The following is a 16,037-nucleotide window of genomic DNA, read 5'->3' as shown; positions in this document are numbered from 1 at the left end:
TATATGCGCTTTTAATTGATAATTATTTTTTCCGGATGCACGTCATGAGATTTGCAGAGTATATGTGTCCTACCGGTCGAGGACATTTGTCTCTCCTAAGTCGAATTCGACAAGGAAAAAAAGTTTGTTCTTTGTTACTCGTGCACTGTCTGCACGGATCCAGATCTTGACATGTGTCAATTTCGTTGCCTGAAGATACATGTTCTCTCGCGCTTACATTTATATAAGCAAGTTTTGGATCAAATTTGGAATAAAATCTTAGCTTGATTAAGAACCTAAAGAAAATCTAGCATAACCAAGAATTTTATAATTTGTATAACTCTTTAGTAACATTGAACAACTCACGTGATTGTGTTGATTTCTAATCTATAATTCTATATTATCTATACTATATATATGCTACATTATAAAAGTATCACACAAAAATCTTTCTAACTTTGTCCCGACATTCTATATAAATACATATTCATTTTATATAATTTTAAGTTATAGCACATCTAACCAATATTATTTCTCTACGTTTCGTGTATGTGTCGTGTATTTTGATCCCTAGATTCGGAATTATTTGAAACGTGTTAGCAAAAAAAAAATATAGGGTATTGTTTGTCCAAAACTTAGTTTGTATTATTTTCTGACAAGTAAGTCTCATGTGAGGCGGTCTCACGAATTTTTATCTGTGAGACGGGTCAATCCTATCGATATTCACAATAAAAAATAATACTTTTAGTATAAAAAGTAATACTTTTTCATGGATGACTCAAATAAGATATTAGACTCACGAAAATGATCCGTTATAACTAGGGCTGGGAAAATATACCGAAATATCGAAATACCGAAATACCGTACCGAAAAAATATCGAAATTACCGAAAAAATCGATATACCGAAAATTTCGGTATCGGTACGTAATTATTTTTTTTCGGTATTTCGGTATATGAAAATAATTTTTTTATTATTTTTTTTTAAAATTTAAGTTCGGTATACCGAAAAAATGTTGGTATACCGATAATATTTTCGGTATACCGACAAAATTTTCGGTGTCGGTACGGTATCCAGTATGAACTTTTTCATATCGAAAATTCGGTATACCGAAAATGCGGTATACCGAATTTCCGGTATCGGTATGGAAAAATTCTATACCGATATTTACGGTACGATATACGGTATCGTAGTTCGGTATAGTATACCGTACCGTACCACCCCTAGTTATAACTTGTAGTTTTTTATATTAAGATGTGATACTTTATATTATAGTTGGGTTTCGAATTCGAACCAAGATTTCGTCTCAAAACTGGTATCATTACGTATGATTTGTATTTTATTTTCATTATAGAAAAAGTGATACGGTTGCGGTGTAACGACAACATCCATTTAGGGGAGAACAACTTCAAAATTCTACAACTTTCAGGTAGGTAGCTTTTGAATGGCTTCCATCAAAGGATGTGGGAATTTATTTATTTATCTTGTTGGGAGTATAATAAAATAATATGATCGTGTAAATTATATATCCTCATAAAATATTGTTTTAAGAACCGAGTTTAGAAATTTGTAGACAAATAAAGTTCTCCCAACCAAAAATAAAATATGATTATTAAATTTATTTTTATTTTTAAGCTTTTATGAAATTTAATTTCAAAATTGAAACAGTTCGAACAGAAAAATTGTGATATGTATAAGACACAAAACCGTGCCAAAATTATGAAATAATCTGACTTCTACAATAAGGCGTCGTTAATCCCGATTTAGTTTTTATTTCTAACTCTTTCGGGGCCAATTCTATGCCACATCAGGTGAGTTACACCTCTTTATTTTTTCTTACACGTGTCTTTTTTTATTGTTATTATTATTGCATTTGACACTACTTTAACCGTAATCAACCAAACTAATCATTAAACTAATTTCGTTTCATGTATATAACATGTGTTATATTATTATATTATTATTATTCTCGAATTTTAAAACTTAATATTTTATATTTAAAAATTACGTAAAATTTTTATTCGATAGTAAAACTTTTACGTTTGAGATTTAAAATTTTCATTTCTATTATTCTTATTTTTGTAGTAGAATCATATAAAATGTCAAAAATCAATATTTTAAAATTTAATTATTATAACAAATTCTATGTTCTACCCATTTATAAACGCTAATAAAATTACTGTAGCTATTGTAACTGCTATATAATATAAGAGATACAATTACTTAAATCTCAAAACTACATAGCTTGTTTATATATTTATTCAATTTCTATTTTAGACATTAAAGCTTATCCTTAAATATAAAAAAAAATCTCTCTTGCTTCTTCCACTTTAACACTATAAAAATTTTAGGCATATCTAAAAAATAAATCATGTTTCTTCAATAAAGTATAAAGTATGTGTATCAAAATCACATAAAAATATGATATCATAAATGAAATACCAAAGACATTATATCTCTCTCAACAAATAATTGAAAATTGCAAAACTTTTTCGTCCCGAATTAACAAAAGACATGTTCTAGCATTGTGGTCCAAAATCTCCAAACGATGTCCCCACAACATTGAGGTTTCCAAACATCCTATAAGAAATAAATCGGATTTACAACAATTAATTACTACTTCACGTAATAAAAATATTCATGTAATCTAAATATATACAACACAAACCTGGAAAAATTATGACTTGAATTTTGCATCAGATTTTGATTGAATCCATTAAAGTTGTTATGCAATCCATGTTCCTTAATAATCAAGTTTGTGAGTATAATATCAATGAATTTATTCATGTAGAAGTTTTGGTGAAAGTTGTAATGTAAGTGATAAAAATAAGAATATTAGTGGTAGAATAACTTTTTTTTATACTTTTTAATTTATGTTAATTAGTGATATATTTTAAGAAAAAATGATCTAGTGACAAGAATAATTACTAGCGACAGGAATAAAAGACGAGAATTAGCTAATAACCAAACTAAAATTGATAATAAAATTAAAAAAATTGACACGTATGTATTATTTAATAACAAGGAGTAAATCTCCCGGATTAGGATATAATTGTCCCTCTTTCGGTAAGCCATAAACCTAAGAATTTAGACAAAGAATATGATTAAATATGCATAATAAATTCATGAACATCTAATGTAATTATGTTATTATGAATCGGAATAAAGTTTTTAAAACTAAAATTCTTGTTTGAGTTAGAGCTCAAAGCAAGGATAAAAAGACCCGGGTAAATGTATCCAGTGTAGACCCGACCGTAGATGGATTATATATATATATATATATATATAATGAACATTGGGGAAACTAAAGTGAATTCCCTAACAAGATATATATATTGTTAGGGAATTCACTTTAGTTTCCCCAATGTTCATTACCCTAAACAGATTACTCTAAGTCACCCCAAGACGAGATCTCGCCTCTCATGAATTAGGAATGAACAACCACCTCCGTCTCGTCGCAAGTAATAGTCACTAATCTATTACTTGAGGTACTCTGGATCGTCATTATACTATAATATAAAAAATAAGACGAAGTTAGGAAATGAGGTAGTAGAGAAAACGAGTTCCTAGATCAGAACTATCTTATGCATGATATTAGCTTAAGTGATAGTCGAAATCATCTACTGGATAATGTGAATGTAGGCTACACGAAGGCGGCTATTGTTAAGAGGATTAACGTCGGATCCTCAAGGACAAATTCTTTTTTTTCAAAGAAAGAAGGAGGTCGATTTAGGCTCCTTCCCTTCTACTACATAGCCACCTCTCTTTAGTAGCCTTTGGGCGCTAAATCTACTAAATTAAATAACAAAAAGATTGAGGGAAAAGCTAGAGGATGAAACAGAAATAAAATACCGAAAACATGCGACATAATTATACAACGTAATTATGCTAAAATTCATGAAATTTGCGAAAAAGCTTTTTTGTTGTGATTTTGCATTTCTCTAATGGTTTTGTTTTCTTTTTGTTCATTCATCCAAGCAGTTTAATCAACCTTTCACGTGCGCTGGTCATATATCATGGATCAACTTCATACCTCACACGCCATACATATACTCACATACTAATACAGTAATTTACAAGCGACGAACAATTCCTAAACTCAACCAGTATGTCAACATATCTTCGGTCCCGCCTAAGAAATCAGTTGCGCTTCTGAAAATAGTTTTGCTCCTCAAGTTTCTCGACTAGAGCCGCCTTCTCGGGTTCAGTCAACGCGTTGAAAATGAAAACAGATTTATCTCCAATGTCGTCCTGCGAAAGAACACTTCTTTATTTACATATCCGATGAAGCTAGTAGCTCTATAGGGAAAACAGTCCACTCTATGTACCTTGATCGGCTGAGTGAACTTTCTGCCAGCAAACACCACAAAGAGCGCCATCCAAAAGCCCAAAATGGTCAATTTTGTGCCATCGTCCATCAAACCACTCTGAAATTAAATGTCAGTTCGCCATTGAAAGTGGAATAAAAACATTGTTGGGAAACCAAAAGTATACAAATATCAAGACTCAGGTAATCTCATTTGATCATACAACTATTTATGTGTGTTGCTTATATTGCACAATGATCGCAATGTGATGCATGACGCATTGAATAGTTTAAAAGATATGAGATTTACGGTTACTGCCAGCTATAACTAATAACATAGTGGCAACCGTTTGATCTTACATATTGGCCAAAAAAAGAAAGAAAAATGTAGCAGTATGCAGTACCAAGTGCCCCAGCAGAAGCGCTGGAATAACGAAAGTGAGCACACCTGCTTCCAGCTTTCCATAGCAGAGTCCTACATAGGTTATTGATTTGTTGATAAGATAAGAAACACAACACAAAATGATTGAGATCTTAAAAAAACTGAGGAAAACAACCTTCTTTGAACACAAGACCAGTTAGCGCAGCAAAGAGTGGGCCAACAAACCATACAGCAGCTGGATTCTCCACAACATACTGTACTAAAGCCGTACCCGACGGCTGTGCCAAAAAAACATATGTTGCCACAGATCCCAAAGCACCAATCAACCACAAGGCTTGCAGTGCCTGCTTAATCTCTTTGACATATATGTGAATCAAGTACAAAGATATCCCCAATCCACAGCCTCCCAAACAATAAAACAAATCCAAATTTCTTGAAATCAAATCATGCACGGTTCCTGGATCGTGGAAAAAAGCTGTTGAAGATGCAATTACAAAAGAAGTGGCAGCTGTCACGAGTCCCGTCCTATACAAAATCACTTCTTGGATATCAGAAGACTCGACTGTCCATGGACCATAGGCACCTTGATACAAAATGTCACTCGGTGTCTCTGATGATTCGGATGAGCTCCCACCCTCTCCCACTGCTCCAAGTTCTGTCTTTGATCTGCTGCCTGAATTTTGGCAGAGGACTGCTGAAATTTTTAAGAGGGAAACCGTGAGATTTGGGAAAGAAATCGAAACTATGTTTATCATGATTATAATCACCAATCACCTAGCTACGACTAATTGTTTATCAGCAGTTGATTATATTTTCATAATCAAATTTCCATTGTTCAACTCATGGGCATTGTGCAATGCAAGATTCAGTAACAGATCCGGTGAAAGTCATTACTGCATAAATTGCTTATTTAACTTCACAAAATAGGGCAATCCGTCTGGCAATGGAAACCTCTGTCTTTTAAAGAGTTATAGCCTATTGTGCTTTCATGACTTGCTTTTCCAAAACAACAGCACATACTTTAACAAGTACCAATCTTTTAGCTTAAATAATAACACACGTTCTAAACAAAATGATCGATTTAGGCACCGCTTGGTTCAAATGATGAGACTATCAAAAATATGGATAACATAATAATTCATAAATCTAATTCTTTCGAAGAATTTGTGTCGAAGATCGGATGTCTTCGCAGCAAACAGTGGCCAAGTTTAAAAGAGCGGAAAGTACTTCCATTCATTCTGAACAAGAAAGCGAGAAAATACACATTCCACATGAAAACCTTAGGGGTAGTACGAGGAAGGAAATAACCATTACCGTCGGGATATTCAACCCTTCGGTAGCGACGAATAATCACCGGCGAGAACCCATTTGATGATATCACTTGTCTCCGTCCATTAAGCGAACTCGGCACCGGGATTCCAAATCCCAGCTTCTTCAATTAAGTAAACAAAACATTAAACTCCCAAGAAAAATCTAATAAGTAACAAGCAATCAGAACTACGATGAAGAAGATTGAAGAAATACTCTCACCAGGAAGCTTAATGGGCAGCTTCGGCAGACAGCCCGCACGCATGAAGACGTAGAAATCGGTGGCCACGGAGGTTTCCGCCCACTGGAGTTGGTCCGGAAATGTTGGCAGGGTAATCCAACAGCTGAAGTTGAAGCCATTATTCCTCGACCTGTAATGATGATAATTCAGAGGTGTATCTATGAAGGGAGATAAGACTACCGTTCACATCAAAATATCTACTTTTCGACCGAGGAAAAAGATAAAATAATTATAAAAACACTCGGATTATCAAGAACCGGATCGGTTCGGTTTATCATAAAACTTATGACTAACCTCGTATAATCCAATTGAGACATTGTCGAATAGATTAAACCTCTCTTAATGAGCAAGAAAAATTACTGTTATTATGTCTATCAACGAGATAAAATTCATTATATAAAGTATTATTATGAGAAGAAGACGAGCTACAAGAAAAATACTCGCCATTTCTACTATAGTAGCAATATGAATGAGAACCGACCATACATGAAGAGAAAATTGTGCGAATTTGACAACTACACCGATAAATAATAGAGCAGCGCGTAACTTAACAAATGAATAATTGAACCAAATTAATACTTTCAAATTAAATCAAACTATTAATAATTAAAAATCTAACCAAACAATGACATCGATTCGACTTGATTTGAATGATAAATTTTAATTTTTATCCAAATAAATTGTTTATTATTTTTTAACATAATTTAAATGTTCTATACCAGTTATTATAAATAGATAAATATCAATATACATGTAAGTAATAAAAACTTTAACCTTGTAATGTATGGCAATAACGTCACTAATTTCCTCTGAAACAATGTAATTTCTCAAAATGAAAAAGTTCAGCTTTGAAATACTTCATCTGTTATCATAATTTAAAAAAAGAAAAAGAAAAGAGAGAGAGATATTTTCATCTTCTATTTACATTCAACTTTACTTTAAATTATTAGAACTTTTAAAATTTTTAGAAGTAGCATCTATTAATAATTTTTCATGACACTTATGACATGATATAAACTAAAAATCAAACAATATATATAATTTTTTAAGTTATATAATTATAAAATTGGTTAGGATTGGATAATTTTATTCAAAATTTTGAACCAAATCAATTTTTTTGGTTTGGTTAATTTTGAAATCGATAAAAATCTTGATCGACTAAAAACATATTTAAACCAGTAGTCTGATTTAGTTATCTGGTCTGATTTGATTCAGTTTGGTCTGGTCTGGTTTTTATTCACTTCTGCTTTGATCTAGACATGATAACTGTTAGTAATTGCTGGTTAGAAGGTTCGGAAAAGCTCGACCTTTGGCTGTTAACTTACTTGACACTTTCGGTTAAGAAAAATAAAAGCATTGTTAAAAAATCGAGGAAGAAATTATACAAAGTGCTTGAATATATTTTTATCCATAGCTTAATAATAATAATAATAATAATAATAATAATAATAATAATAAACTAAATTGAATATCAAGTAATGAAATATATTTATTTGTATAGAGAGAGAAGCAGCAGAAAGTCTGCTCAATTTTACAGTCAGAATCGCACATTGAATCCGCGATTCATGTTAAATCGTCCAATGACTGTGAACTTCCGAAGTCGCAATTTTGAAGTCTAAGTTGTGAATTTTTTCTCTTTTACATTTATTACACCCAAATTATTCGATCAATCTCTTATGTTTTTTTATTTCTAAAATTTGAACACACAGTTATACATTTCTTCTTCGAAATAGATAATGTCAGAGTGCTCTTATATTTTGGTGCTCATGTTATTATCGAGAATGGTTCGATCGAATATAGTATCCTTGTATTAGACAGATACAAATATTATAATCTTATACTTTGTTGGAGTTGGTTCAAATTATGAATAAAATGTTAAACATCAATCAAATAAATATTACTAACAAATTGTAGACCAATTATTTAGTCATGGATAAATCATCTTAGAATGAAATACGAATCAACATTGTTGATGACGATGCTTTAGACTTTATAATGCATGCCTCAATATGCATATGTTACATTTATATGTGGAAACGGATCTAGTTAACTATTATATTGGTTTTGATGAACCTGAATTATACGTTTTACATGTCTCCGATCCAAGGTTCGTACGATGAAAATAGTCACTTATTATTCTTACCACATACGTTTGTGAATGAGTGTAACTAAACACATTTTTTAATGTCTATATTTGTCAATAATAATAAATAGTAAAAAAAACACATTATGTATTAAATAATCAAAATATGTTATATATATATGCATGATATATAAATGTCCAAATATTATACAATTTCCTATTCGCGTTGGATTTCATAAATCGTGATACAGTAACACTAAAACTGCATTCCCCCAACACTAAGATTTCGCTCGACTGATATCCCATATGAGTTGCAAAAATATTAGTTTAGCTGTCATTCCTTGATAATCAGGAAACATTATTACTCCATTGATCATCAATGCTACACAATGACTATATTTTACTACTTTACGTACTAACTATCATCATCAACATGTGAAGACTTGCAACGATCGTGTAAATCAGTCATAGATAAATGATCACCTTTAAAATGCGATTTGATGACATAAATCCCAAAAACTCAAGACATGCATAGTGTTGACATTGTTCAACTGTGTGTGAATCATTTACTCTGGTCACTAACTTACTATCAACTGTCACCCCAAATAATTGAAACATCTTGTAATGTGAACATTGATTCACAACATCTAAAATGAAATGTATGTGTCACATGTCTTCATTGCTCAACAAAAATATTAATCAAATGATTATCAAAAACTCAAAAGCTACGTTGTACAAATACCATATAACCTTATATAATTTAAGTTTGTTAGACCATGGTTGTGTAAATGCTTCCCAACATACAATATTTAAATAAGATTGTCTTCCGAAACTCCGAAACTATATATATATAAACGCTACTAGGTTTTGCGTACCCTGAAATTTTTTTCTTCAATTTCTATATTTCACGTCTACGCGTTTTTTTAAAATTTTAAAATTTTAAAAAAAAACCGTGAACTAAATGAAGAACCACAACCGACCGACCTAATAAATGGGTTTGTTACGATTCAGGTCCATCAAACTGGGTCATCGGGTAGTCGGCTCATTGTCTCGGTTACGGTATCGAGGCATGCTCCAATTAAAATATATCTATTTGTTNTGTAAAAAAATTACATCTCCAACCTGAATTTTAACAAGTAATAAAATAGTATAATACATGTTTTGTGTAACGTGCTCCAATGAACATGGGTGTTCAGTTATCAGTTACTATCGAAATATAGAGTCCCGTAAAAATTGTATTCAGTTCTTTATATAAAAAATAAATAAATTATGTCCATTTATTTTGGTGATATTTATATTCCAAATCATGATTTTGAACAAACTATCACATGTGCTTCTAGCAGAACACATGGACATTAATAAAAGAGTCTATATTGTCTCAGGCTTCTTAATCCACCACATCAAGAACGTCGATGTAGAACAAGTCTCGAGTTCGATACCTAATCAGAATCTCCTAAAAATAATATATAAGTAAGAAAAAGAGAAGGGTTTTTATGATTATTTCTTACATTTCAAATTATCTGATCATATAAATCTTTTTAAAAACTAAATATTTAATCTTTGGGTGATTTTTTAAAAAAATATTGAAGGAATTTTCAGATCTTTTCTTCCAATTCCATAGTAAACTAGAGATGAATTTGATGAATAATCTATTTTTTGGTATGATAACGCACTGTTAATTTCTTCAATGTTAGAGAGGTGTTTTTTTGTCTTTTATATATTTATTTCTTCGTGATTTTGGTATTTTAGATTATTAAATTTCAATCTTAGTAATATATATTTCGTTTTTGAAAATTTTAATCATTTTTTTCGAGTGTTGATGTAGCACTTCATACGTAAACATCATGTTTTCATCATATGAGCTACATGTTGGAAAAAAATTTTAAATTTGACAAAGTAGTAAACGAAAACTGAAATTTGACAACATGGAGAATCAAAATCACTAAAAACTGACCCGACCAAAAAAGATTTAATTTTTTTTTGCGATTACCTAGATCATATTTTGAAGAGAATTTAAATTATATTGATCAAATGTCTTTTTTATTTTATTTTAGTGATATATTTATTAAATTCCAAAGGTTGAAACTTGTCCTGATACAGTGCCTAATTTGGATTATATTTTCTTGTAAATCTGGTTGTTAATAAATGCCTGTTCTTTTCATATACCTTACTATTGTGGAAGAGTTGGTCTCATGTGAAACCGTCTCATGGATCTTAATATGTGAGATGGGTCAACCCTACCCATATTCACAATAAAAAATAATACTTTTAGCATAAAAAGTAATACTTTTTCATGGATGATCCAAATTAGAGATCCGTCTCACAAATACGACACGTGATACCGTCTCACACAAGTTTTTGCCATTGTTGGAATTATAGAATCTTCGAATATTGAATTTTTTTTAATAATGTCATTTTAGATTTTTACCCTTTGTTTTTTGAAATCATTTACACTTTGATGACTTTTAAAAAAAATTATTAGCTTGAGTATAATATTTTCTCTTTATACATAAAAAATGACTCATATAATTTTTTATTTATTGAGGGGGTTTGCAATTCGCCTCAATTTTCGAACATATTGGTACAAGTTGATTTCATTTACTACGCATTTCAGTTCAGATAATATGGTTTTTTTTTAAATAAAAGTTTTGGGAAAATGATTAATAAGATATAGATATTTATGTGTTAGGTTTGATATAGATATGTATGTGTTAGGTTTGTGTTTTGTAAGAACGTACGTTTGTTATTTTACCAAAAAACTATTTCTAGTTGTAACGATGCAACTCAAATATTTTAAACTGTACAACAGCTAGAGCGACATTTTTCGATCGCTCTTCCAACATAAACAATTATTGCATCCAACAACATATTTCCCAATAATAATTGTACTCCTTGCAATCAATAGGAATTGAACCCGTGACCTTAGCTATGGTACCAATTTTAGGACCAAACGTTTGACGTTTTACCAAAAGTTATAGCTGATGGTAATAGTGAAACTCAAATTTTTTAAATCGTACAACAGCTCAAACAATTACATTTCGATAGTTCTATTCAGGAGAGATAATTATTTCACCTAACGAGTTTTGTTTTGGTTAATGACAAAATATTTAAGTTGCAAATTGTACAAATTTTTCTTGTAAATAAATATTTTTTAACAAAACCTTTGGGAAGTTAACTTTCCAATGTCGGAAAAAAAATTTTAGTGTTTAATGGGAAAAAAAATTTTCTACACGATGATATTTTCGGAATTCAAATTACATATACGATCCGTAAGAAAAGTTGTCATCCCTACTCATGATGGATTATTTGTAGGGTCGATTAGGATCCAGTCAATGAACCCAAACATTAATTGAGATTCAACGTTCATATCAGAAATATATAGTTTCAGTTCCCTCGACCTTCGTCCTATGTTTTTTCCATTTAAGCTAAGTGATCTTAGAAACCCGAAATTGTTAATATTGAATAAATTTAAATAGATTTTCAAAACAAAAATTGAAAAAGTCATTATGTAAGCAGATTAACGGAGGATTCCAAAATAAATTAGAACTATATATTATTTAGGATGTACCAAGTACCCTTGTTAATTATAGGATATATAATAATATTAGTTTCAAAATAGAGTAACTCTCATGTGAGACGGTCTCACGAATTTTTATATGCGAGACGAGTCAGCCCTACCGATATTCACAATAAAAAGTAATACTCTTAGCATAAAAAGTAATACTTTTTTCATGGATGACCCAAATAAGAGATTCGACCTACGAAATTGATCCGTGAGACCGTCTCACAAGAGTTTTTGTGTTAAAAAAAATATAGGATAATTAATATTAAACAATACAGCCATTTAAGAATAAAAATGTACATTAATTATATTTCTGAAAATTGGATCCAGTATAGTTTTTATTCAAATCGGATCCAGATATATATCCTTATATTCCTACTTAATTATCATAAATTTCCAGCTCCACTTTTAATTCTTCATTCTACTATCAAATCTATGTATATTCTCTAATTCAACTTTCAAATCTTCATACGTATTAATATTGTTCTTATTTAAGAAATCATAATCTTCAATATATATTATATATTTTTCTCCAAAATCCATTGGCAAAAACTTGTGTGAGACGGTCTCACGGGTCGTATTTTGTGAGACGGATCTCTTATTTGGATCATCTATGAAAAAGTATTACTTTTTATGCCAAGAGTATTACTTTTTATTGTGAATATCGATAAGGTTGATCCGTCTCACAGATAAAGATTCATGAGACCGTCTCATTAAAGACATACTCAAATCCATTTTCTTAACATCTCTAATTACCTATAAATTCAAAAGAATTTTGAGTAACGTAATGATACTAATTCACTTATACTTTTAAACTTAATTAATAAATGGTACATAATTTCATTTAAATTCAAAAGAATTTTGAGTAACTTATCATTTAATAATTGCCTCTTATTCTTTTAAACGATTTATGAAATACGATTTAATTTTAAATAGTTTGTTTAAATAAAAAAAAACATAAAGGTTGAAATTAAGACAAATTTGACATAATGCCTACGTACTCCTTATATAAATATTTATTCAAATAAAATTCCCATTATTTGACATTCAATGTTTTCAAACAAATAAATCCATATTTCCATTTTATTTTATTTTTTTAAAAAAAAATTATATTTCCATTTTATTTTTTAAAAGAAATCATATTTCCAATTTTTAATCCCACGCGACAAATTCTATTCACCAAACAGAAGTAAATCCTTTTTTTTTTTTTTGTATTAAAAAAAACAAGAGGAAGCGAATCCAATATTGAATCAGATTATATGGGAACTGTTCTAAATTATGAGTAAATCTCTGCATTAATCTCTCTACCGTCTTGCTGGTCTTGCCACTGACACTTAATCAATCCTATTCAATTCCGAAACCACCTTTTTTTTCTCGATCTTGAACAATTCTCCACGAACTTAACCCTCTTCCCGATATAAATAACCCCAAACCCTCCGCCATTTTCACTTCTTGTATCGCCCATTTCCAATTTTCTGCTCTCAAGCCACGAAAGATTCAAGAAACCCTCGTAAGTAATGGCAGGAGCTGTTAGCCCACCTCTGAAAACCCACAAATTCTTCTTTTTGACGCAGATTTCCCTCAGAATTCTGGCTTTTGCTGCGTCCTTGGCCGCTGCATGGATGATGCTCACAAACAAGCAAAATGCTCTGGTTTACGGCATCTGGGTTACTGCCAGTTACAGCTACTCTTCCGCTTTCAAGTGAGATCTTGTTTAAGGGATTTTTTATTTACAGGAGTTTCGGTTGATTAACTTCTGTACTTTTATGGGTAATTTGATTTGATTACGTACACCACTGTTTTGTTTTCAGGTTCTTTGCGTACGCGAATCTCATAGCTTGTGCATTCTCCGTCGTGTCTCTCTTTCTCGCTTCCATCTTTCGCTACACAGCGATAAATCCGACGAGTTACTTCGCCATGTTCATTCACGATCTGGTGAATATATAATCAACTATTAACCATTTTGCGAATACTAATGATAACCCAACATTAAATTTGGTGGAACTTTTTTTTACAGATTATCACTGTTTTATTGATGGCCGGCTGCGCGGCGGCCACGGCGATCGGTTTCGTGGGGAAATACGGAGTCAGCCAGGCGGGTTGGTTGCCATTGTGTGATCATTTCCCTCCGTTCTGCAACAGAGGCTCGGCCGCAACCATGCTTTCTTATGCTAGCGTCTTTTTCTACATGGTTCTTACCATAATTTCTGCGAACAAATCGCGTCAGATACAAGTTTGATCGCAGAGGAAGACGAAGAAGAAGATGAAAACACAGAACGTGGGAATATTTTTTTTCCTTTTTTTCCTTTTATTTTTTTTGTGATGTGGAACTTGAACTTCTTGTGGTGTGTCTGGTTGTGTTAGTTGTGCACACGAGGTCGTATAATAGAGTTGATGGTTTTATGATACTGTGTGAGAGACTATACATATGGATGGGCGCCTATATGTATATGTTGTTATAAGATACTTAAAAAAAATTATGCATATTTTAGAATATATTGATATTGCCTGTGTAAATTAAGTGAGCTTGGGATGAGTGGGATGGGCCTGATGAGCTTGGGTCAGACGATTTGCACACACTCAACAAGAAAATGTTAATAGACGTCAGAAGAGTTTCTGACGTGACAACTTCGGTGCTCAAGTCAGTACATAGTTCACTAAGTAGATAGATAATTTATTGAATGCAATATCTCATGTCTCAAATGAATGTGAAAACTTGTGTATTTATTGGGGGAGAAGATCACCTCGATTATGGTGTCTGGACACTGTTCCTGGTTAGACATATGCACAAGCCATGTCCTCTAACGGCTGCTCATGCCCTGTCTTCTGACAACTGCACATGCCATGTCCTGTGTAAGTAGGCATGACGACCCATACTGTTCTGATCATGTCTTTGGCACTGATTGTTAAACCAATGATTTCGAGGCATGTTGACCCATACTGGCGGGTTCGTAGCCTTGCGATCTGCCCAAGTAGGAAGGAACCCGATCTGAAAAGATCTTTGCTGGTGATTAAGTGAGATGAACCCTTGTCGGGTGACCTGAACCTTGGTTGAGTGAGATGACTTTGGTCGGGCGAGATGAACCATAATCAAGAGAGATGAACTCTGGTCGGGTGTCTAGGGTCGGGCGAGATGAACTCTGGTCGGCTGACGTGAACCTGGTTGAGGAAGATGAACCCTGGTCAGGCGAGATAACCCGGGCGAGCGAGATGACCGTGGTCGGGTGACCTGAACCCTGGATAACTTTTACATGGGCTGTACTCAGTTTATCAAGAGCAACTTGGAATATGGTCCTGCTTTGGTCCTCCTTTCCTGCCTGAATCCAATGACTCGGGCCTTTCCAAGGCATCACCATATATGCATCAGGCTCTGAAAAGTAGTCAATTCGCTTTTTCAACGTGAAATCAACTTAACATATACGACTTTTCTCTTTCAACTAATATACATACGATGTAAGTTTTAAAAGGTGATTTTCTAAAAATCAAAATTTATCAGCACATACATAGTGTATATTGAGAAAAAACTCGATTTGATATCTATTGTTCAACAAAATCACAATTCAATTCATTTTCTTTCAACTATTCCAAATTAGTCTCTTATGTTTCAAAAAATTTGTCCAAAATGGTCCTCAAGCATAAATATTTTCAAAATATACCCAAATTATCCTTGATGATATTTTATTAAGTAATTATTTTACTGGGCCAAAAATAGTATCAGAGCCTAGATAAAAATTATTCTAAACATACAAAATTATTATTACTGTGTAATTAAATGTTTGAGGAGGAGATTTTCTCAAAAATTATAGATCTAAGCCTAGGTTCGAGATTAAATATTCACAAGACTTATTCCAATACTTTGGAATATTACAAGACTTGTTCCAATATTTTAGAGAGATCCAAAAGACGGTACAAAACTATATCAATCAGCTATATTTTGTACCAAAAAAAATTGAAGAAATCCTTGAAAAACTAGAAAAAATTCTTGGAACACTAAAGAATATTCAAATAAGAATCCAAAATTTAGAATAACAACCCAGTTTTAGTAAAAAGATATCGGAAGGAAGATTACCACAATCTTTTAGTACTGAACCTTTATTACATCAAAGAGAGAACGCCAAAGTGATACAAAAACCTTTAACTGACGACGAGAAAATAATCAATCTCATCAAACCTCATA

The 16,037-nt window shown here is 32.0% G+C and overlaps 2 protein-coding genes across 10 annotated transcripts; one reads left to right on the top strand and one right to left on the bottom strand.

Annotated features, from left to right (window-relative positions):
• Positions 1 to 3,959: 3,959 nt before the first annotated feature.
• Positions 3,960 to 6,429, bottom strand: LOC140960032 (uncharacterized). 9 transcript variants are annotated; one of them, XM_073418148.1, is made up of 6 exons: positions 6,197 to 6,429; positions 5,975 to 6,098; positions 4,842 to 5,360; positions 4,733 to 4,759; positions 4,307 to 4,405; positions 3,960 to 4,229 (listed from the first exon to the last, which is right to left on the bottom strand). In XM_073418148.1, exons 1-6 carry the CDS (start codon positions 6,332 to 6,334, stop codon positions 4,213 to 4,215), a joined length of 924 nt encoding a protein of 307 aa, XP_073274249.1. In that variant the 5' UTR covers positions 6,335 to 6,429; the 3' UTR covers positions 3,960 to 4,212. The 9 variants fall into 9 exon arrangements, with proteins under 9 accessions (XP_073274249.1, XP_073274241.1, XP_073274242.1 ...); XM_073418140.1 differs by having other exon boundaries at positions 4,689 to 4,759; positions 6,197 to 6,428; XM_073418141.1 differs by having other exon boundaries at positions 4,689 to 4,759; positions 4,842 to 5,357; positions 6,197 to 6,428.
• Positions 6,430 to 13,247: 6,818 nt separating this feature from the next.
• On the top strand, positions 13,248 to 14,356 carry LOC140960428 (CASP-like protein 1F1). The gene is made up of 3 exons (XM_073418691.1): positions 13,248 to 13,562; positions 13,672 to 13,795; positions 13,878 to 14,356. The coding sequence occupies exons 1-3, from the start codon at positions 13,378 to 13,380 to the stop codon at positions 14,097 to 14,099; spliced, it is 531 nt and encodes a 176-aa protein (XP_073274792.1). The 5' UTR covers positions 13,248 to 13,377; the 3' UTR covers positions 14,100 to 14,356.
• Positions 14,357 to 16,037: the final 1,681 nt, after the last annotated feature.

This window comes from Primulina huaijiensis, chromosome 15 (assembly GCF_012295235.1).
Source record: "Primulina huaijiensis isolate GDHJ02 chromosome 15, ASM1229523v2, whole genome shotgun sequence".
Classification (NCBI taxonomy): Eukaryota; Viridiplantae; Streptophyta; class Magnoliopsida; order Lamiales; family Gesneriaceae; genus Primulina; species Primulina huaijiensis.
Note: the sequence above shows the minus strand (reverse complement) of the source record. Positions and strands in the feature narration are given on the sequence as shown.